At 42.4% G+C, this 24,190-nt stretch overlaps 1 protein-coding gene across 4 annotated transcripts; it reads left to right on the forward strand.

The window, feature by feature from the left end:
* The first annotated feature begins 54 nt into the window (after nt 1-54).
* On the forward strand, nt 55-24,181 carry ORC1 (origin recognition complex subunit 1). 4 transcript variants are annotated; one of them, XM_074376496.1, is made up of 19 exons: nt 55-167; nt 3,561-3,651; nt 4,589-4,662; nt 5,357-5,456; nt 6,112-6,239; nt 7,850-8,028; nt 9,195-9,510; nt 11,505-11,874; nt 12,788-12,892; nt 13,508-13,703; nt 15,991-16,088; nt 16,614-16,715; nt 17,151-17,322; nt 17,887-17,994; nt 18,266-18,415; nt 19,103-19,222; nt 21,891-22,060; nt 22,596-22,683; nt 23,835-24,181. In XM_074376496.1, the coding sequence occupies exons 4-19, from the start codon at nt 5,362-5,364 to the stop codon at nt 24,027-24,029; spliced, it is 2,592 nt and encodes an 863-aa protein (XP_074232597.1). In that variant the 5' UTR covers nt 55-167; nt 3,561-3,651; nt 4,589-4,662; nt 5,357-5,361; the 3' UTR covers nt 24,030-24,181. The 4 variants fall into 4 exon arrangements, 3 of the variants coding, with proteins under 3 accessions (XP_074232597.1, XP_010950140.2, XP_074232596.1); XR_012511283.1 differs by having other exon boundaries at nt 93-254; nt 21,891-21,954; nt 23,835-23,877; XM_010951838.3 differs by having other exon boundaries at nt 96-254.
* Nucleotides 24,182-24,190: the final 9 nt, after the last annotated feature.

Consider the following 24,190-nt stretch of genomic DNA (forward strand, 5'->3'; position numbering starts at 1 on the left):
GGGTGGAAAGGCCGGCTGGTGACAGAACGTGGAGACAGCCTGGGGGCGGGGCCACGACGTTTGGCGCGAAGTTTTCTTTTCTCCACCTTCTTTTCATTCCCAGCGAGGCGCCCATTTCTGCTCCGTTGCGCGGCTGGGGGCTGTTAAGAGGAGTCTAGCTGGGGCAGGTGAGGGTTACTGCAGCCCCACGAGCTCCTGAAGCGGAGGTGGGAAGCGGAGGGCTTGTGCCTAGCTTGAGCAGGCTTCGGCACCCGGTGAGTGTGGCGTCTCCCGGGCTGGAGAGGGACCTGAGCCGCGGGGACTGAGGAATTTGTTCTCTGTGGACCCATTCAGCCCCATTCAGCAGATATTTACTGAGCGCCTGCTAAGTGCCAGGCACTGTTCTAAGCCCATTAGGAGCGGTCTTCTTCCACATCCCGATTTCTAAAAGGCTTCCCGCTCTGCCGGGGACTGTGGGTTTGCAGTGGGGAAACCGGAAGCCAACGGCGGAGAAGCGTGAACACTCCTGTCCTCGGCGGCCTGAGACTCTCAGTAATGATCTGAACCACCCCTTCTCTCTGCGTGGCCCTTGTGAAGCATTCGCATCTTTTCTTCCTTTCAACCGTAGTGTAACAAGCACCACAGGGAAGGCGGAGCAGAAGTTATTACCCGATTTTACAAATGGAGCAGTTGCTCTCAGAAAGAGACTTGTTTAAGTCCCTTTTTAAGACTAAGCAACCTGAGTTTCTACCCGGGCCTTTTCTTCCCCAGATGAGCGGCTCTTAACTGCTGGGCTCTCCTCCACCTTCTTTCCTAGGAAGAGAGTCTAATGGCACCTCTTTTATTCCTTTAGTCTAACCCCGGAATAGAAGAGCTTTCTATTTTGACCATTGGAAAAAGTACTGGACTTAAGAGGCAGGAGATGCTAGATTCTTGTCCTGCGAGATTCTTGTGTTGCAGGACAAACCGCAATGACTAGAAATGCCAATTTTCAGTTTTAGTTGTCTGTAAAAGTGGTACCCTCTTCCCTGCTGTATTGGGTGCTTGTGAATGCCATTGGAGGTTTCTGACGTGAGATCATGTTTATCATGTTTATCAAGTTTCTCTGCAACAGTTTTTTAATGTAACAAAGGGCAATATGTGGGCTTTAGAAGGTTTATGACACTTCTGAAATTGAATGCAAATTCATAAAGTTACCAAAAACACAGTTTCTTACAGATAAATGCAAGGGATTAAGGGAGTGAGAAAGTGAATTTACCATTTTGCATTTTTTTCACTTAATCCTCATTAATTCTAGATTAGTGCGTCACACACAATGGATGATTAATAAATAAACATGATTGAATGGAAGGAAGTTTCTATTATCTGCATTTTGTGGATAAGGAAATTGAGGCTCATTTGACCTTTAAGTCAGTGGCTGGGAAGCCTGACTTATTGGAATAAGCACATCAGAAACAAGCTCTCTTGGACGTATATTTACATTGTTCACTTTCATACAAGATGTTCTAAAGTGAAGTGGTTTTGAGCACAGTCATTGAAATCCAGCTGCTCAGCATTTGAATTAAGACTGCGCCATCTCTATAACATTAGGAAAATTTATCATCTTGGAGTGCTAATAGCATCTACCTTTCATTCAGCAAATATTTATTACTGAGGGCTTACTTTGCACTTACTATGGACCAGCATTGTTTTAGGGTTACTGTGAGGATTAAATCAGATAAATATATCAAGAGTTTTGGTTCTACCTTCTGTCTCATTGGGTCAATAAATAACTGCTATCATTATTTTCCTGCAGCTTCCTTATCTGTTTTCCTTGGGTGTGGCCCCTGGACTGGGTGGTGTGTGTGTTCCAGATTTCTGATATCAGCAACATTGAGAGCCTGTAGTATCTTCTGGAAGCCAAAGCCTTTGCTAGGCCAAGTCAGGCCTGCCTTTCCACCCCATTCAAAACCCCTGTTGGAGAATCTCTTTGCAGATGGTGGATGAGATGTAGTAATGGGTTGAGGGTAAGAAAGTCGGGTATTAGTACAGAGTCCTGATAGTATGTATGATCTCCTTAGAGTGCCTTTTCAGAAGGACTCCTGATTTAATTTTTTGAACTTTTCATTGAAAAATAGCATACATATAGAAAAGTGCACAAGTCATAAGTGTACAGTGCACTGAGTTTTCTTGAAGAGAACATATCCATGTAACTAGCATCCAGATCAGGAAACAACATGACCATTATCCCAGAAGCACCCCACTACACCACTGTGCTTCCTTTCAGTCACCTAGCTACCTTATATTCTAATCCCGTAGGTTTTTTTTTTCTTCTACCCTTTTTTGACCTTTGTATAAATGGAATCAATATACTATATATTCTTTTGGTGTCTGATTCCTTTAGCTCGTTATTTTGTGAGATTTTCCTCACGTGTGCAGTTGTGGTTGGTTTAATTTAATTGCTGTATAGTGCTGCTATGTATATTCTGGTTCATGTATTTTGTTGATGTGTATGTTTTCCTGTTGGGTATATTCTGTTGGAATTGCTGGGTCATAGGATATGCATCAGCTTTAGTAGATACTGCCAATTTTCCAAAGTGGTTTTACCAATTTACATGCCCTCCAGCAGTGTATGAGGGTTCTGACTGCCCTACCTTATCACACTTGGTATTGTCCTAATGATTTTTTAAAAGCAGTTTGTTCATTCATTCATTTGTTCACCTATCATGTGCAAAATGCAGTTATGAACAATATAGACAAGATCCCAAGATCCCTGCTCTTTTGGAGTTTAACATTCTAATGTAGGAAGTACAACAAATAAGAAAGTAATATAATGGTTATTGCCTTGATGACAGGGTGGTGTAATGGAGCATGACCCTGAAGGGCAGGCGGGAGCGGTGTCAGGGGTAACTTTCCATTGGGTATTAGTGAAGACCTATCTGAGGAAGTTTCACTGAAGCTGAGACCTGAGACATTCTTGCAAAGATTCGCAGGAAGAGAGAAGGGCAATTGCTTAAGTCTGAGGGCACTAACAACCTTGGTCTGTTTGCTGTTTGGAAAAGCAGGCCTGGAGCACTGACAGACTGAAGTGAGGCAGGTTATGTGGGTCAGGCCCAGAGAGCCTTCTGACACCCCAACCTGCTCAGCCTTGGATAAATCACCCTCCCTTGCACACATATATGCTTATATTGGTCTCAGTGAACACAGCTCATGGTCTAGACAAGGAATGTTACATTTTATCTTGGCTTGGGTTTTGAAGGAGGATGCCTGCTTTAATAAGCTAAAATATGGTCTGGATTTAAAAACGTTGAGAGCGTGGATTTAATGCCTTTACATATACATGAGTACCTTAGGGGTCTGGAGATTGTCCTTGTGTATGCCAGTTTTTGGTTTGAAAACATGAGATCCTTGTGCCAATGTAATCAAATATCACAGACAATGTGACAAATCAGGGCATTTATTCTGCAGTTAAATTATTCAAGAATTGTAGAAAATATTGGAAGATTCCAAATTTGCCACAAAGCACTCTCAGTGATACTCTATTTTTTAAAATGATGGAGCTTAGTGAGTACTGCTGTTTACTTGTATCCTTTGTATTTCAGTAGCCTATTTTGCCTGATTTCATTGTGGAAAAGTGAAAAGTTCCAAGTTTACTTCTGATAGTTTCATGTTACATCTTCCATTATACTGAAGGTAAGTTAGGGTTATATATTTCTTTGAACATTTATTGAGATTCACTTACACCAACTTTTAACCAATAGTTTATTGGATATAATGAATCTAAATGCATTTTTTTACTTGAGCACAAATCTTCTACTTGTTTTAACTCATCAGTCTTTACTGTTTGTTCATTTCTACAATGTATTTAATTAAAATCAGGCTGATTTTTATAGTACTATGTTGTGAATTATTCTCTAAATGTTCTAAATAGTAATCATTCAGGCATCATTTGTAAGTTGTGCATTTACCAATGACTCAGTATCTTCTTTTTTGCTAATTAATTTCCTCAAAGTATATTAAAAAATGCCTTTTCTAAAAGCAGGAAATCTTAGGGGTCAAAATGTTCCCAAGTAGAATGTAGGACATAAGGCTACTGACCTTTAGGAAACCAGCTTGTTTAATCAGGATGTCAATATACTATTCTAATTCTGTTTTCAACATGGACTGAAATTATTGGTCCCTCTCTCAGTAATTCAGAGTAATTCTGTCAAACTGGATTTAAAAAAAAAATTTTTTTAAACCCCGCTTTGTCAAACTTTAGCTCCATTAGAAAAGTGTTGAATTTAGAGGAAAGGATTATTTTCTTAATAACTTAAACTTAAGATGATAGGGGAGGATATAGCTCAAGTGGTAGACTGTATGCTTAGCATGCATGAGGTCCTGGGTTCAATCCCCTGTACTTACTCAAAGAAGAAATAAATAAGTAAGCCTAATTACCTCCCCCCACCAAAAAAACCCTCAAAAAACTATTAAACTTAAGATTATGGATTGTTATTAGGACTAGTAGATTGTAGCTTCCAAATTGTAAAGAAGATTATCAGATATGTTTGGATTTTTCATTCACATTTCTGTATTGTCAGTAAAAATGCCTTTTTTCCCTGCATATTTTAATGCAATTATTTCTTTTCAGCTATTCTTGTGTCTAGTACCTGTACCTGTCAGCTGCAAAGAAAAATACCCCTTCCAACTGCCAGAGCAGTACAGGTTAGTGACACTGGGTTTTTTGTTTTATTTTTAATGTGAAGCGGAATGATACACTTGATAAAAATCCATTGCCGTTCCCTCGAATGCCTCTTGCATGTTTTTGCCTCCATCCTTGCAATCCCTGATTTCATCCATCCTATCAAGAGCTATTTAGTATTTAGTATTTAGTTTAGAAAACCCCAGTAGGAAACCCTTCCTCCCCAAACAGCCATAAGACCTGTCCTCTAACTTGCAGTCGTCTCTCTGGCTCTTTCTCTTGACTCTTTGCACTGTTAGTTGTCTTTAGTGTATTTATATTTTATCCCTACCTAGATTATAAATATTATGAAGATACAACTACTGTATCACTGTCTTTCAGTTTCAAGTTGTCAGATGTTTACCTGTCATTGTGCCTTGTGCACAATGTAAGTACTTCTAAACGTCTATAGTTTCTTTTCTTACATACTGACCCTTCTCTTGCCCTGGATGGGAAGAGATAAGGCGTAGTTCAAAATGCACACAGATGATACTGACTTGCCTATGTTCAATCTTCATAGAGCTTGACTTTTTCCTCAAAAAAAATTTTTTTCCTAAGTCTAAAATGTGTGGGAGTGTAGTAGGGGCAGAAAAGAAGGCTGAACTCACTGAAGGCAGGAACTATGTCCCAAAATCCATCAGAGTGTGTCATGTTAACTTACAGTGAACTTTTACACAGGAGCCATGGCGCACTATCCTACAAGGCTGAAGACCAGACAGATTTATTCCTGGGTTGGCAGGCCATTGTTGGATCGAAAACTACACTGCCAAACCTACAAGTGAGTGGAGTCCTTTGGTTGTCCTGGGACTAAAACCTTCTCCAAGCTAAGCTGTTCATAACTTGTATCCAGGGTGTTCTAGTTACTGCAGATTGAGAATTGAGGGACAGTAAATATGAATTGGTTGCCGGGAGGGGTTTTCTTTGATGCTAGAAGATGGTAGCATAAATATTACAGCTTGTGATACAGGAAGACATTATGTCAGGTTAATAAAATTCAATATGTCTGATAATGTCATGTCTGTTTCAGGTGGGTTCTGTGTAATTCTGCATGATAACAGGGCAGGATTAGGTGTTATTACTATGTTCTCTCAGCCCTAGAGATCTCTGAACAATTTGATGTTGTTACTGGGTAGCTTTCATGCCTTGGGAATCCTTCAGTCCTTTGTTGTTCTTTGTCAGTAACTGTGAGAAGTTAATGTTCATATTAAGGCCTTTGGATTCATCATCCATGCTTAAACAATTCATTCAACTCATTTCATCTACTCTCACTTATGACTTTACAGGTGCATTGGTTTCTAGTAGGAGAGCTGTCAGCAGAGAGAAACTATTCAGGGGGTTTTCCAGTTAAAGAACATATTGCTCTGTGCTCAGGGGTCTAAAGAGCTTGGCCCACCCTAAGTGATTTCCTAACATGTTTCTCTGTTATTTCCTAGAGAAATGAGTGTGAAAAAAGAAGGTTGTTCGACTGAAATTCATATCCAAGTTGGACAGTTTGTGTTGATTGAAGGAGATGATGATGAAAATCCATATGTTGCTAAATTGCTTGAGTTGTTTGAAGACGGTGAGTTTGGGGCTGGGATGAACAGCATTCCTGTCATGAATGATTAGGAAGTGCTAGGAGGTGGGGAAAGAGACAGCTACTGTCCTCTGTTCACAGCAGCATATAGGGTGTACATATGGGGTCACTTAAGCACCAGCTGTACCCTCTTCCACCTGTGATCTTCTTTACTCACTAGAGCAGTATTAGGTAAAAATAGGATTGTGGTGTTCAGGAATTTAACTTTTCCATTACTTTTAGGAGTGGGTAAGAATGGCCTTTAAGGCAAGACTGTTGGAATGGAGAGAAAAGATGAATTTAGGAAAAGGGGTGGGGGGATAAGTGATATGCACTCTTAGAGACATATTCTTTAATTTTGGCATGAGAAAGTAATTTTGCAAATGCAAAATGGCTTTTACCAGTGAGGAGGAAAGTTGGATTGAGAAGGTGTATCATTTGATTGATGTTCAGTCAGGAAAATAAAAACATTTCACATGTTTTATCTTCCCAGAGGTACTAGTGCATAAGTGTTGAAAAGGCTGGAGAAGCAAATGATGGTGTTTCCCAGAGATCAGTAAGGGTAGAAAGTCACTACTGCCTTTACGACTAGAGGAGCGAAACTGAAGGTAGTGTTAACCTGAGCCTGCAAGTCCACACTCACAGCCTCAGAGGTATTAACCCTCTACAGAGCAGAGAAGAGCACCGAAAGGTGGGAATGAGGCAGAGCTCCAAAAGGAAGATTAAGAAGAAAGATAGAAATTTAAAACTATACAAAACTACCTCTGCCAAGAGCTAGGAGAGGAGTATATGGTAGTTAGCCCTGTGGCAGTGTGTATGCCCAAAAAAAGGAACTGGTAGAGCGAGAGCATGATGTTTTACATCGCAGAGAGTATTTGACAAGTATGAAGGAAAACCTCATCAAACCAGCATCCACTAGAGGGAGCACAGCAGCAGTGTGGGCTTTTGTATTTGAGATGTGGGCCTTTGTGTATAGATTTTAGAATCCGTGTGTTGTGCGCCATTGGATGGCTTCAGCCTTTCTCTGAACAGAGCTAAGGAAGAGAAGAGGTGATGATGATGGTGGCACTAATGAGTGTATGTCCTTTCACTTGGAGCTAACACTGGTATGGAGTGGTATGAATGGGTTATTAAGGTGATAAAGCTGAAGATTGCAATCATATGTTTGCCAGAAGTCATCTCAGTGGCTGATGCTCTGAGTCTTGTCAGTAGTTTTGTTTTGCTGCTGGTTGATAGTTTCTTTATAATCACCGATGTGCAAAATTTCTTCAGTGCCTGTGATTAGAATTGCTCCTCCCAAATGCCTTTTGTAACTTACTTGATGACTGACAGCACCATCAGGAAGTGGAGCAAAGTGAGAAGAACGTGGGTGCTGAGTGGAGTCAGATTGCTGTCGGTTGATTCTGTGACCTTTGAAAAATTATTTGAGGTCCCTGTAATGTGATTACACTGTAAAATGGAGACAGCCATGGTACCTACCTTGTAGGATTATTGTGATGATTAAAGATAATGTGTTAATTATTACCAAGTGTTTAGCAGTGTCTGGCACATAGGAAGTGCTTAATAAAATGTTCCCACATTTTCTTAACCTTACGTTTTTCACCTATCCCTCCTAGATTCTGCAACTTATTCCAAGAAACGTGCTCGAGTACAGTGGTTTATGCGATTCTGTGAAGTCCCTGTCAATAAGCAGAATTTGCTGGGCCGAAAGCCTGCTGCACAAGAGATATTCTGGTATGATTACCCTGCCTGTAACAGCAACATTAATGCCGAGACCATCATTGGCCATGTGCAGGTAGGTGATGTTTTGATCTTTAGTTCTGTCTTGAAGCTAATTTCTGGCCACCTCCTAAATTTCATGACCTCAAAAATATTATTGGCTCTAATTTACCCCACAGAAATGAAGTTTTCTCTCTTTGATATCTTCTCTGTTTGCCTGCCTACTTCATCTCAACAGATGTTTTTGGAGAGTACTTACCATGTATTAGGAGCCTGCTGGAGGAAGTGACATTTAGGTTGTGACCTGAGGGATAAGCGGGAATTAGCAAATGTATCACAGTGGGAAATTATATTTAACAATGATTATGGAAGGCATAAAACATTATGAGGGTGAATATGCTTGTTTGAATGAGGATGTCACCTTGAGTAAATCAGTACAAAGAGTGCTAGTTGCTACAGGCAATTTGTGTTATGGGATTTTATGATAAATCAGGTTCCAGTGAGCTAGCTGTAGGCTGAATTGAGACACTGGTTTGGAGACTAAGATATGGGTTATTTCTCAAGCTACTTCAGCCCCCCTGAAAGGGATTAGATCTTGATGTGAAATGTGGTTGCATGGTGATTAGGTGATTGGTTTAATGAGAGATTATGGCCTGGCATGACTATAGTCAAATTTTCCAGTCTGTGGGCCCAGCATATCATATGCCACAAAATAGTTTATCTCTGAGTTAAATGAGGGAAGGAGTGAAAAGCAGATATAGAATTTGAAGCAGCAAGATGGGTCGACTGAAAAAGGGAGAGAGCAGAAAAGGGTGTTTAGGCAGGAACGTAATGGTGGGAATGAGCTAGGTGGTGACAAGCCAAGCTCGACTAGTGGTGGAAAAGGGTGTTGAGCACTCAGGAGGTAAAATGGGGCCTGATTTTAGAAGGCACTGAAAATCAATGTAGGTTATCTGGTTTTGCTAGACTAGGGAGTCGTTGTAGACTGTCGAGCAGGGGAGCATCCTTAGTTTTTGTGGAGAAATTTGGTGTGCTAGAAAAGAAAGCAACAAGAGGTATGGATATCAGCAAGGAGAGGTCCGTAGAAGTATGCTATGCCACATCCATGCCTCTTTTGTTTGGAAAAGTAAGGTTCCAGATAAGAATGCAGACTTCACTGCTTTTTAATCATAGCTCTCATTCAACATTCCTTGGCTCCTTTGGTCCTCATTTCTTTCTATCATCTATACTTCCTAAATTCAGGTAGTAGCTTTAGCCCCAGGGGAAGTAATACCTATGGATCTGAAAAATGAGAAGACATTCTTTGTGAAACTATCTTGGAATGAGAAAAAATTTGAACCACTATCTCCAGAACTAATTGCACAGTTGGATAAGCTACAAGAAGGCAGCCCTAGATGCCAGAAGCCCTTGGAAGCCAAAACTAAGAGTACAGAAAGCCCTTCTTGGACCACAGAACATGCAGTCAAAAGGATTGAATCAAGGCACTCCACCTCCAAATCTCGCCAAACTCCTTCCCATCCTGTCACCCCAAGGGCAAGGAAGAGGCTGGAGCTCAGCAGTAAGTGTGAAATGGGTCACAGTGGCCAATACTGAGACTAAAGGAAAATGGTGAAATATTAATTCATGCTACAGTACTGAGTTAGTGCAGCAGTGGGCCAGGTACTGATCAGACACATGTTGAAACATACATCACATATTAGTCATTTTTAAGTATACAGTTTAATGGCATTAAGTACATTCACATTGTTATACAACCATCCCCATCATCTTCCAAAACTGAAACTCTGCATCCATTAAATAATAACTTCCCATTTCCCCATGCCCATGATCTGGCAATCACCATTCTATTTTTTGTCTCAGAATTTGACTGCTGTAGATACCTCATATAAGTAGAATCATGAAGTATTTATCCTTTTCTCACTGGTTTAAGTTAGTATAATGTCCTCAAGGTTCATTATGTTGTAGCATGTATCAAAATTTCCTTTGTTTTAAATTGAAGGACAGTTGACATATAGCATATAAGTTTCAGCTGTACAACGTAGTAATTTGATATTTGTGTATGTTGCAAACTGATTAAATCTAATTAACATCCATCACCGTACATAGTTACAACCTTCTGTAATGAGAGCTTTTAAGATTTATTCTCTTAGCAAGTTTCAAATATGCACTACACTATTATTAACTGTAGTCATCAAGCTGTACATTAGACCCTCATGACTAATTTATTTTATTTTATAACTGGAAGTTTGTACCTTTTGACTATGTTTACCCATTTTGCCCACGTTTACCCATTTTGCCCACATCCTCATCCTCTTCCTTTGGCAACCACAAGTCTGTTCTCTATATCAATGAGCTTGGATTTTGTTTTTTTGTTTTTGTTTTTTTATTTAGATTTCACATGTAAGTGAGATCATATGGTATTTGTCTTTCTCTGTCTGATTGATTTCACTTAAGCATAATGCCCTCAAGGTCTGTCTATGTCACAAATACCAGGATCTCCTTTTTTATGGCTGAATAATATTTCATTGTATATACATACCATGTGATCTTTATTTACTCATCCATTGATAGATACTTAGGTTGTTTCCATGTCTTGGCTTTTGTAAATAATGCTACAGTGAACATGGGGATGCATTTATCTTTTTTGAGTTAGCATTTCTGTTTTTTTCAGATAAATACCCAGATATGGTATTGCTAGATCATATGGTAGTTTTTAGTTTTTTGAGCACCCTCCATGCTCTTTTCCATAGTGGCTACACCAATTTACATTCCCATCATCAGGGTTCCCATTTCTCCACATCCTCGCCAATACTTGTTATTTCTTGTCTTTTTGATAATAGCCATTCTGACAGGTGTGAGGGGCTATCTTACTGTGGTTTTGATTTGCATTTCCCCGATGATTAGTGATGTTGAGCACCTTTTCATATACCTGTTGGCCATCTGTGTATCTTCTCTGGAGTATTGTCTATTCAGGTCCTCTGTCCATTTCTTAGTCTTATTGTTTGTTCTGCTCTTGAACTCTATGAGTTCTTGATATATTTTGGGTATTAACCCCTTATCAGATACATGCTTTGCAAATATTTTCTCCCATTCAGCAGGCTGCCTTTTCATTTTGTTTCCTTGTTGTCCAGAAGCTTTTTAGTTTGGTATACTCCCACTTGTTTGTGTTATTCAACAGAGCCATTGGTATAAATTTTTTCAAATGCTATTGAATGGGGCCTGAGGGTGTGCAGTATCACCCTGGCTGAGAACCAATGTTCTGGTAGATTACTTCAGGGAAAAGCTGATCTGGATGTTTACCTACAAAAGCCTGATTTAACTGTTGACTTATGGTTCTAACTAGGAAAATTACCCATGGAATTTAAGTGAGAGATTAAAAATAGTAAGAGCTACCTGGCCTGGGGAAAGAAAGCAAAGAATAATTCAAAATATGGATAACTTATGTCTTTGTATCACTCAATGAATGAATTTATAAAGAGATTGTATAGGGGGTGTGTATAGTGCTAGTTACAAAATTCATACATTGTTTGTGGTGATCTCTCCTGAACTTAGGTTTCCCTAGGACACCTAACACTAGGATTTCCCAGCAGACTTCGAGAGCCTCATTGGATTCTCCTGGAAGAACAAAACGGAAAGTGGCCTTCTCGGAGATCACCTCACCTTCTAAGAGATCTCAGCCTGATGGGGCTCAGACCTTGTCTCCAGCTCTGCAAGCCCCAGAGAAAACTGGAGAGATTCAACACTCTTGTGCCAAGGATGACAAGAAGGCTTCACCTGATTGTCACATGATCTTGAGAACTCGAGTCCCAGCTTTGAAAACGACAGAGATTAGTGAAGAAAGAACACTTACCCCTACCAGGGGGGGACGGAAATCCTCGGTGGTGCCTTTGGTGGTTCTGAAACCAGAAAACATCAGAAAGAGGTGACCAGGGATGTTACCCTGCCTCCCACAGAGCAAATTGAGATCCTTCACATGATGTGAAACGTGTGGGTCACAATAAAGTTAGAGCAGTAGGCTACGAATCTGCCTGTGTCACAGAATCACTAGCTTTTCCAAAATAAAGATTTCTGAGCCTCTTCCTAGACGTAGTGAATAGTCTCCAAGTGTTAGGCCCAGGAATCTGCATTTTTGAGATGCTCTTTGGATGATTTTCTGATATACTTAGCTGCCCTTTGGGGATCACTGCTGCAGAAGATAATTTCCTAAACCTGAATTTCTTCAGTCCTGGATTTCATTACTTGCTGTGACTCTGCCACATTTTAACAGTGATTTTTCTAAGTCAGTTTTTCTTTTTTCCTTTTTCTTTTTTTAACTAGAAACCATTCTCTAATACACATATTACATGAAGATAATGCATCTAGAACAAACTTTGCAGTTTAACCCCAGACAATTTTTGTAAATAACAGGCAGCACAAATAATGTGATAAGCCCCAAATTTCAGTGTTTTCTGCTCAGAAACTCTGGCATCTGGCTCATAATAGGTTTTCTTGATAAGTGCTTTGTATTAAAAATATAGCTGCATTTCTGCGCACCTTGAGCCTCAATGGACAGTAAATTCATAGATATGTCAGAAATTTAAAAAACGGTAAGAAACTAGGATTAGGATATTCTGATCTCTAGCTGGGGAGTTGGTAAGTCAGATTTAAATGATAAGCTTTTGGCAAACCATGATCTCTGAGTCTGAGTCAGACTTCAATTACAAACTATTAGCTCCTTCCAAAGTAGCTATAGAAATGCTAGGAGCCAGTCAGGCCACCTGACTATCTTCTAGTCCTGCTGCTGATCCCTAGTACTTGAAATTGCTTCCCGTAACCGTGCTGTGATAATCTTGCAGGGAGGCCAAAGAGCCAGAATTTCGGGATGAAGCTACCTCTACTCCCCATCGTATCCGCAGAAAGAGTTCTCTCCTGACTTTGAACCGGATTAGGCAGCAACTTAGGTAAGACTGCTCCTTGGCAGGCAGAAGAATGTGGCTGCCATCTGTAATATCTATAATCCTACTTAAAGCCTCTTACGTCATTAGTTATTTGCTAATCCACTGAAATTCACTTTTTACCTACAATGTCTAGAATTATGTAAATTTCACATAAATGTCCTAGTTTGAAAGGGGCAAGAAAGGTGGCCCTGAGTTTAGGTGGCTCCCAGGGCCCCATAATTATTACACCCAGCAAGACTGTTAGTGGGGTGCCTAAGAGCATGCACTTTGAATCTGATAGTCTTGGATTTAAACCTGGGCTTTGTCATTTACTATCTTTGGGAAGGTTACTTAACCTTTCTAAGCCTTAGTTTCCTCATCTATAAAATGGGAGTAATAATAATAATAATTAATAATAATAAGCAAGTCACAAAGTTGTTAAGGGGTTTAATAAGATAATATAAATAAAGCCCTTAGCAAAGCCTTTCAGGAGCAAGGGCCCAAGAAGTGGAGCACATCCTGTATTGCTCAGTTGCAGGAAAGACTCTGCAATACCTCTAATCCACACTGACCTATTAGGAGCTTCTTATTTAGACTTCAGACACTGAATATCAGGAAATAATGTGTCCCACCATTCAGGTTTTTAGGTAATAGTAAAAGTGACGAAGAAGGGGAAGAGTTTCTGCCGGCAGCAGAGATTTCAGACTCTGGCAGTGAGGAGGATGAGGCCTCTCCACCCCCCCTTCCAAGGAGAACACACAGCAGTGTGTCCAGGAACCTACGCTCTTCTATGAAGTCATCCTTACAGACTCCCTCCAAAACACCAAAGAAAACTGTAAGGTTCTTTCAGGTTTATTTTCCAGTGAAGCACCACTCTCTTAATTTAGAAATTGTCCTGGCTGAACTCACACAACTAGTAACAACTGGATTCTGAGCACAGATCTGTCATATTCAAACTATGCCCCTGGGAATATTCATGGAGGAAAGGATGTAGGTGAATCCTTGGACTGAAAATGGATCCAGTAGACAGTGACTTGAGTCCAAGTTCCTTTTAAGATACAGAACCAAGTGACCAAGAGCCGAACTTCCTGAGGGAAGGACAAGAACTGACCTCTTGTCTTTGCATTTCCTGCGAAAGCTGCATAGATTTGTGCGTGGTCAGTGCTCAGGGGACACTGAATCCAGAGCTGTTGGGCCGGGTTGTTGGTTTTTTTGTGCCTCTTGATACAGCTGAGGATACACTGCTTAGGTGCTGGTAGTGAATTGTGTAGCAGTAAGATGGAAGAGATGATAAATGGACATTTCTCTACTTCCCATGGAACTCTAGCAGAACATTGAAAGCTGTTAAGAAAAGAGCATCTTATTGTGCTCAAATAAGTTTGAGAAACGTTTAGATTAAACAAAGTTAATCTGGTTTCACTATCACATGACTTCTTAAGGCCATTAACTTACTGGTGTTACTGTGACCTTCCAAGAGGGCATGAGCATGTTAGGAAACTTTTTTCCTGGAGCATCTTGCTCTTTAGAACAGTTTAGAAATGCCTAATTAGAGCTTTTTTCCTAAAGCTGATCTCCATTTTTCCATATCAAGAAAAATGTGATTGAGCTTGTGTGAAGTTAAAGAAAGACCTGTAGTGGAGGAAGGAAATCCAATCGATCACTTTGTTTAGAGGCAGACTTATGATGTGAATAGCTCACCGTACATCTGGTTTGATTGCGTCTTCTGAGTCCCACCCAAAAGAAGGGATATAGGGTGGGGGGGGGGCCTCTTTAGCATAATAAAAAGGGTAGAAGTCTGCCCAGTTTTTTGAAACCTTCTCAGCAAGGTTTTGTTATTCCTTTCCTGTGTTCGCCAAGTTAAACTGTTAGGACTAAACGCTTTCTGCCTAACTGAAGAGGTGGAGAGATTATCACTATTGCTTGGCTGGAAGCTGAGGGTGGGTAGGAGAAATGCCCCCACAGAATGGAGTGCTTTGTGAAAATGCCATAAATGCTACAGGGTAGCAGGCCTGCTCTAATGAGCCAGTAGCAAGGGAAAAAGAGAATAGTAAAATAGGGCTGTTGGCCTAACCTGAACAGTGACCCTAGGGTTTGGAGTGGAAAAATCTGGGAAGGTTTCTCCAAGTGCTGTAGGAAAATGGGGCACAAGAGGATGGTCATGTCTCACATCTCAGGAGAGTCCCTGGGATGTGCCCTGCCAAGTGAGGGTCCTTGGCTTCGCACAGCAAAGAATTCAAGAATGAGCCATAGTAAAGTGAAAGGCAGTTTATTTAGAAAGATACATTTTCTAAATAAACTTGCTCAGAGTGTGGGCCATCTCAGAAGAGAATGTGGGCCATCTCAAAAGATGGCCTGAGGTGTGGAGGTGGTTAGTTTCTAACAAGTAGGAAGATTATTCCAACTATTTGGGGAAGGGGCAGGAATTTCCAGGAACTGGGCCACTGCACACTTCATGGCCTTTTATGGTCACCCTGGGAGCTGTCATGGCACCTGTGGGTGTTCTGTTTAGTGTGTTAATGTATCATAGTGACCCTATAACAAGGCTCAAGGTGTCCTCGAAGTCAGATGTTCTGCCATCTTGGGCAGAGTTGGTTCTAACCAGTTTATGTCCTATCTTCAATTGCTGTGTCATTCTCTCAATGATTGTGCCCTGCCCTCTTCCTTCCTGTCTCACAACTACTATGCAAGGGATTGTGGACGTTCTGAGCTAAAGTTTGACCATATTTTCAAAGAAATCTAGAGGAGAATCTTATGAATCAAACCCAGTTTATGTCTGCTGCACTACCCTGCCTTTGGGCAGAGTAGTTAGGATTTCTTAATAATTTGTCTTTCTTCCAAGGTAATATTTTGCTTTGAAAAAGTATTTAATCCATACTTTTATTCATCCTTTCTGCAGACTGACACTTTTCAAATTCTGATACTATATGTAAATTAGAAATAAGTTGTGTTTGCACTATGAACAAAATGTAGGGTAATGTGAGGGAGAAAGGAAGCATCTTGGTGCTTTATGCAGGAAGGAACAAAGAGGAATTCACCACCTCTCTTTATCAGATCATCACAAATCAGATTGCTGATTTGCTTTGTTTTTTCCTTCTGAAATATGTTCTCTCCTTTGAATACAGCCCGAGCCCAGAACACCACGTCATGCAACTCCCAGAATCCGCAGCCGAAACCTGGCTGCCCAGGAGCCCACCAACACACTGGAGGAGGCCCGGCTGAGGTGACACTGCTCGGGGGCCCTTTTCAGATAGGCAGAAGCAGGCCTCTGCTCTCATTCACATGAAATGGGAGTAATTTGCAGTCACTGGTGTACGTAACAAAGATAGAGAGTGAAATGAACGTGTGTGTTTGAAAGAAACCTCTCAGGCAGTATCTAGGTGAGCTAATGTGCACAGGCTGTGGAAGGAGTTTCCAGTCTGTGACCACCATGTTCTTAGGGATGGCAGGTGATTAGTCAGGACACTGCTTCTCATTTGCAGGACCCTTTAGAACTATGTGGGGACTTTGTCAAAATACATAGGCCTAGATCCTGCCGGGAAGCAACTGAAGCAGACTGTGTGTGAGATAAGGTCCACTCATGTGATTAGGGGAAGGCGCCCCAGGTGATACATACTGTTGGTTAGCACCAGTGAGTTGGGTGATCTGGGTGGAGAAAGGGATTATACAAGTCTTTTCCACTTATTATTGAGTAGAGACTGAAATGCTTCTAAATTCCTCCTTTTCCCTCATTTATCACCAACTGTAGGCTGCATGTTTCTGCTGTACCTCAGTCTCTTCCTTGTCGGGAACAGGAATTCCAAGACATCTACAACTTTGTGGAAAGCAAACTCCTTGACCATACTGGAGGGTGAGTCATGTTGGGGGACGCAGGATGGTCAGAACAGAAGGCCCCTGCTAGTTACCACCCCAGGTGCTGTAGTTCAACCCAGCAGTCTCTTCCCAGTGTCAGAAGAACAGGGAGAGTCATTACAGAAGCCTAAAGCTTCTGAAGCAGCTTTTGTTGTCAGAGTAATTCTATAGGAGTAGAAATTCTGTCTTACAGAGAAAATGACACTGGCCTTCTTTGGGTGGGCACGTTGTACACAGTGTCTCCTGTGAAATAACTGATTCTATATAAACAAGTCTTACTTTGACCAGCTGCCAAGGATGGTCCTTACTGCCCCCACCTGCATGCTTCAGGAGTCTCTGTCCTTCCTCCTGCCCACATTCCCATACTCCTAACTGATGGTAGTGTGCGGCAGATGGCCCAGACCTAGCTCGGGGTCTTCTCTTCTTGCCCCAGGTGCATGTACATCTCTGGGGTCCCTGGGACAGGGAAGACTGCCACTGTGCACGAGGTGATACGCTGCTTACAGCAGGCAGCCCAAGCAAATGATGTTCCCCCCTTTCAATACATTGAGGTCAATGGCATGAAGCTGACAGAGCCCCACCAAGTCTATGTGCAGATCTTGCAGGTAAGCAAAGCTTTTTGGGCTTTTTGGAAAATACCATTTCTTGGTGGCATGTGAAAAGGGAAAGGTTTACTTAATTTTGTGCATATTACATACTAATGACATGACAAGCATTGTCCTTTATGTAGAGGTAGGAAGGGCAAGGAAGGCAGAATTCCTACCTTCAAGGACCCTGAAGTCTAGGAGCTGGATAGGAATTTTTGGAAGCCAGTATTTAACAACACAGTGAAAACTGACCTCAGGAGGCAGTGTGGCAAACTGGCAAAGGGGTTAGAGATAGGCCATTCATTAGCTGTTATCTTGGAACAAGTTGTGTCCAGTTATAAATAGAGTCATGGAATAATGATTTTGGAGGGGCTTCTGAGACCAGCCTGTGGCTCATTTGCATTTCAGACACTATGTGTCATCTCCTGTGGTGTCTTCTCTTCTCCCAGGCTAAGTGTGGAAGACAGAGAACAGGATACTGAAGTCCTCAGACTAAACAGCTTTCTCTGTTAGCAGATTTAACTTTAAATACAGGAGAGTAAAATCCTGACAGCTTACACACCTATTTTTTCCCCAATGCAGAAGCTGACAGGTCAGAGGGCAACCGCTAACCACGCAGCAGAACTTCTGGCAAAGCGATTCCGCACCCGAGGGTCCTCTCAGGACACTACTGTGCTGCTTGTGGATGAGGTAAGGCGGTGCCCACGGGAGGGCTGGAGAAGTGGCGTGGCTCTGGACTGATGTTCTGGGAGCAAATACTTGGCAGGAGGAAAGTCCTGTCTCCTTTCTTCCTTCACCTGAGCCCACTCTGGGGGTGAGAGGCGTGTGTCCGTTGCTGGCCCGGCTGCTTTGTTGGTGTGATCCAAGAGCACGGGCAGCTAACGCAGTGGTGACAGGTCTTCTCTGGGGCCCTGGCTCAGTCTCTGTGGCCGACCCTGTGTCTCTCTCTGTTTCCCGTCAGCTTGACCTTCTGTGGACTCAGAAACAAGACGTAATGTACAATCTCTTTGACTGGCCCACTCACAAGGAGGCCCGGCTTGTGGTCCTGACCATTGCCAACACCATGGACCTGCCAGAGCGCATCATGATGAACCGGGTGTCCAGCCGACTGGTAGGGCCGTTCTCAAGCTGTTCTTACAGATCCATAAGCTGGGCCAAGGAGTTCTGCAAAAATGAATACATAGGAAACTAAAATAAATGGGGAAAGTAAGAAATGTGGCTTCCAAAATTCTTACAATTTCTAAGTTGGAAATAAATATGTCACCATTGTGTGATTTTCTACAAACATCTCCTTGGTGTTCTGTTGCATGTACATTCTTCAACAGCACAGAGCCCTACAAGTTTAATTATTTTTAAGAATATTAAGCACCTACCCTTGCCAGGCAGTGAGCAAGGCAGCGTGGTTTCTGCCCTCTTTGATCTTGTAGTTTGGCAGGAAGCACAACAAGTACTTACAGGTGTGAGGGAAGCCAGGCTGTGCCTGCATGTGGAGGAGCTGAAGAGCCTCCCACCCACTCGGATTAGAGCCCCTCCACTCTGATCTACCTCTGAATGATTCTAGTAGAATAAACAGTTCTTTTAAACCAAATGAAGAAATAGTTGAGAACCACGGCCCTACAGGATACTACTGGCCATTGTCAGTGACGAAAGGAGCCAGAAGCAGTGGTCCTGGGGTGAGATGTATCAATTGTTATACGAGACTTGGAAATCAGATTTGGGGACTTGAGGCTGGCTTTCCAGCAGGACTGTCAGAGTGGGCAATCCATGAACTTATTTCTCTGTTGTCTTGACTCCCCAGGGTCTAACCAGGATGTCCTTCCAGCCCTATACGCACAGCCAGCTGCAACAGATCCTAGTGTCCCGACTCGAACATTTAAAGGCCTTTGAGGATGATGCCATCCAGTTGGTAGCCAGGAAGGTAAGTCGGCTTTAGGGAGCTCCTAGCCACAGGGCAAGTCTTTGCTGAGTACCTCCCATGAGAAGCCCTGTGCTGGGTGCTCTGGAGATGAAGAGACGTTTGGGAAGTCCTGTAAAAACAAATCCCAAGAAATAGAAACAAAATTTTGAAAAATTCCTTAACATTCTTATTGTATAATTAATCAGAAGGCTATAAGTATGGTGGGCCAAAATACAAATGCAAATTAATTGATTCAGGGAGTTTGTATATTGAAAAGGGCAGTATAGTCAAATAGATAAGCCTGGTTTGAATCTGGGCTCTAACACTAATAGGCATATGGAAGATTATAGGAAAGTTACTTAGAAACGTCCTGGGTCTGTTTTCTTCTTTGAAAAATGGGAATAGCTACCCCATTGGGTCATTATGAGAATTAAGTGAGATCACGTCTGTAATGTGCCGGCAGGGCTCACACTCCATGGTAGGTATGAAGTGTGGGGTGCCCGCCCCCTCCAGTCTCACTGGGAGAATGCCAACTGAGATTCCATTAAGACTTCTGCGAGGCTGCTGAGGAACAAAGCGGGTTAAATATCTGTCTCAAGCTGAATGGAAGAAACCACACATCCACAGTATTCAGCACTTAAAAGAATTACAGGCTTATTTCTAGTTTCTTACCCAAAACGACATGAACTTGGAGTGCCTGTCTCAGCAGCACACGTCTTTGCCACCTGCTCAGAGCAGGGCAATGTATTAGGTCCTGGGGTCATAGGTGAGCCAGATATGCTGCTCGTCTCCAAGTTTGCTTTCTAGGAAAGAGAGCCTCAAAGTTACTACCTAACCCTTCTATTGGGTAGAGTTTTTCCACTTCTGCTATCTTGCAATTTCTAAAAGTCCCCCCCCCCGAACAGTCCTTTTTTATGCCATCCTACTTATAGAGATTTTTTTCTCCTTTTTCCTCCAAGATGCTTTTGTCTCTTGGTTTTGGTCTTTATCTTGCACTGTTACTTTCCTCAGATGTCTTGGTGTCCATTCAGGGCTAAGGGTGGAGATTACAGAGCTGATTGGGAGCTCTGAGCATATGAGTGGGGCTCGTTCACTGAGAGTTTCACTGTGGGGCAGTCTGATTGGGCCAATTTCAGTATTTTCAGTTCTTTCCCATATTTTCGGGGGTAGTCACATTTACTAGAGTAGGCTTCCTGTGTCCTGCCTGGAGGGCTTGTGGTTGCAAAGACTCAGTTGGGTTTTTCTTATCCTATAGCAACCTAGCACCAAGGTCAAAACAGGCCTTTTCTTGCTGTCTTTTCTGTATGTGAGTCTCTCCCCCTTATTCTGAGCCTTAGTGGGGGTTGGGTCCCAAGTTTATGCACAGTATTCTCTTAGATTTCACATTGGTTGGGCAGGGTTCATGGATACGCTTAGAGTGAGGACCGCTTTGGGTGTTTTCTGCCTCCCAGGGCCCCGTGTCCACTTCGGTTCTAGGCCTCCGCAGCAGCTCTGGAATCCATGCTGTTAACACTACATGGCTCTGCTTCCCAGGGCAGTGGTAATGGTGATCAGAGGAGAGGAGAAGCAATAGGGCAGAAACATCCCGAGGACAGCCTCCCCATTTGGATGTGGGAGATGAGAGGGAGGGAAGAATGTAAGCCGGTGCTCGTGTTTCTGTCTTGGGTTACTGGCAAAGTGATTTTTGTTTTGAATGCCTTAAAATTGAATTCTGAAAACAGAATATATGCAAAACATTTCAAAACTCCTGTAATCCCACTTCCCAGAAATGACTACTTGTGTGTGAATATATATGCACATACATATATATGTATATATACCTATACCACTTGCTTTTTTAAACTTAACATAGCATGAATTTTGGAAGGAAATAGTTATTTGGGGAGGCCATCAGCAGGATGTCATCGCCTGTGATGGTTGTCAGGCAAATGATGGGGGTTGCTGGCAAGCACTGGGAATACAGAAACTGAGAGAGCCTTGCAGGCAATGGTGAGTCCAGGGGTTCCCTCAGTGAAATTTAAAATGCAAGGGCCCTTCTATGTCAGCTTGGGAGAAAGTGTCAGATTCCCTGTGAAGGGAGCCCAGGAGTCCCTCAGTCTCTGTGCACATGGAAGGCAAGGCAGCCACTGGCATGCTGGGTTCTGATTCATTCGACTACAGATTCCTCTGGGTCCTCCAGCATTGTGGCTTCCTTGCCTCTTGATTCTGGTTCACTTCGCCGTTGACCAGGTGGTCTCCAAAACTTAACATGTGCTGTGAGGGAGGCTCAGGCTGTGGCTTAATCATTCTCCAAAATAGGCTCTACCTTAGCCTCTTGGCTTCTTCTCTCTCTTCAAGGAACAAGAGCCCTTGTGTTCCCAGATAGTTCAATAATGATTTGGGGCCAAGGGTCCCTTCTTTTAGATTTCTTCATTTCCCTAATGTTAAATAACACAGAATTTCTGCCTTTTCCATTGTGGAGTTATCTGTAAAGCCAGGGCAAAGGTGTAGATTCAGGGAAGGGCCCCAAGCGCAATATGATTACATCTGGGCTCCCACCAGGTTCCCAGCCCGGGCTAAGTAATTAACTTCAGGCTTAAGTGCATTCCCAGCCCTGCCTTTCCTTGTAGCTGAACACAGAACCAGATGGTTTTTCTCCTGGATTGAGAGGACAGGGGGATCTCAAGGAATACAATGTTCCCTCCTGTAGGTAGCAGCCCTCTCTGGAGATGCACGACGCTGCCTGGACATTTGTAGGCGTGCCACAGAGATTTGTGAGTACTCCCACCAGAAGCCCGGCTCCCCTGGCCTGGTCACCACAGCCCACTTACTGGAAGCGGTCGATGAGATGTTCTCCTCATCATACATCACTGCCATCAAGTAAGCCGCTTCTGCTCCATGACTCTGCACCTCCCTTGGAAGACCACTGGAGAGGGCCCCAGAGCAGGAGGGCTATGGAAGCATGTTTCCCTTTTGAAGCTTCTGCTTATTCAACCTGCATTTACTGAAAACGCTGCCCTTTTTCTTGAGGCATAGTCTAGTCAGGGAGACAGAAATGTAATCTAGTGCAACAGAATAATGACCATGTGTTGAGCTACACTCCAGGTGTTTATGAAGTAATGTGCTGGGGAAGCAAGAGGAAGTAGCAACTTCTCTCACACTGAATGCAGTGGGGGTGCTGGTTCACGTTCAGGTAGAGTCGCTGTGTTCCCTCACTTCCAAAGTGGTGTTTTTTCGTATCATTTTGAGACTTGGAAGGAAGGGGAATCCTTGGCAAATGATATAGGACTATAGGAGGAAACAGTCCTCAGTTTTCTCCTGTCTCTTCTCTGAAGACACAGAGAAGCTCTATTTGGCTTTCCTCTGGGTTGGTGGTACAGCCACTGAATAGTATTCACATCTCATTTTCTTCAAGAAATTCCTCCGTGCTGGAACAGAGCTTCCTGAGAGCCATCCTTGCAGAGTTCCGTCGATCAGGGCTGGAGGAAGCAACGTTTCAACAGGTGATTGATCTGCTTTTTAAAAATCCTTCTAGAGTTTGTTCTGGTGCCTTTAAAATATGTGGAAATTTCAACCACTGTGTAACAGTCTGTCACTATTTTGTGCCAATCTGATTATGCTAAAGAATATCAGACCAGTGCCTGTTTTTATGTGATATTTTATTGAGTTGTATGAAAAGGGAGCTTTAGCAGCTGGTTTCTGATATTAGATTGAAGCTTTACTATGTGCCAGGTACTTTTCTGGAAGTGAGAGAGTCCAAGATGAACAATAGCTTATGGTGTCTTTCAGAACAAGCTATATTTAAAAACAAATCACAAAGATCAATCCAAACATTCTGAGCATAATTTCAACTATATCAAGTAAAAGGAATCTTTAGGGCTGGTGTCTTAGTGGTTTATTTAAAACTGGTGTCCATGGGTACCAGACTGCCTTTGAAGATGAATTGTTAAAGGTATCTGAGTACCTGGAAGTTTGTGTGTCTGTGTGTGTGTATGAGTATGTTTTAGACAGATACGTCAGGAAATAATTTTCCTTCCGGCTACTTCTTTATTTCCTTTCAGCTTATCTTCTTTAAATTCTTTTCTAAATATTTAGTTGCTGGTCATGTTTTGCCCGTTATTGTTCTTCTAGAGCCTGAGATTGCTCTTCTGCAGAGTGACTTTCATTTTAATTTGTAAATATTGCCTAAACATCTACAATGTGCCAGTAATTGTGATGCATGCCAGGGACCCTGCGCTGAATCGGTTAATATCCCTGCTCCTGACAAGCACAATTGGAATGCTCAGCCCCAGAGACAAGGACTGTTTGTATAACAGTGACAGTTACCAGACATTTTATATCTATTAACTCATGATGGATACTGTAGTATATTTAAAGATAAAACTGAATCTCAAAAAGTGAAATAATTGGCCCTGGGTTGCATATTTAGGTAATTGGTAGAACCAGAGTTCAGACCTGCTGTTCTCTGATTCCGAGGCCAGTACTGTATTCTGCCCCTGTGTTTGTGCCCCAGGGAAACACCCACTGATGCATTCTGGGGTACTGAGTGTCCTGGACAAGAAGTGTCTCATTTTCCCAAAAGAAATAAACAATTGCTTACAGACCCAGGACTACCTTTTCGGCAGTTGACCTCAGATTTGCTTTTTGTTTCTAGGTATACAGTCAACACGTGGCCTTGTGCAGGATGGAGGGACTCCCATATCCCACCATGTCGGAGGCCATGGCAGTGTGCTCTCACCTGGGCTCCTGCCGCCTCCTCCTCGTGGAGCCCAGCAGGAATGACCTGCTCCTTCGTGTGCGGCTCAACGTCAGCCAGGATGATGTTCTGTACGCACTGAAAGAGGAGTGAATGGCTTCACAGGGAAGGACTGTGATCTGTGGTTTTGAAAGAGCCCTATTTCCTTTTTCTAAGCACATGGAATCATTGTAGCAAAGTATACTGAGTGGAAATGGCTGTTGTGTATTTTGGAACTTTCCATTAAATCCTTTGCTTTTTCCAGAGTGTTTGGG

This window comes from Camelus bactrianus, chromosome 13, assembly GCF_048773025.1.
Source record: "Camelus bactrianus isolate YW-2024 breed Bactrian camel chromosome 13, ASM4877302v1, whole genome shotgun sequence".
Classification (NCBI taxonomy): Eukaryota; Metazoa; Chordata; class Mammalia; order Artiodactyla; family Camelidae; genus Camelus; species Camelus bactrianus.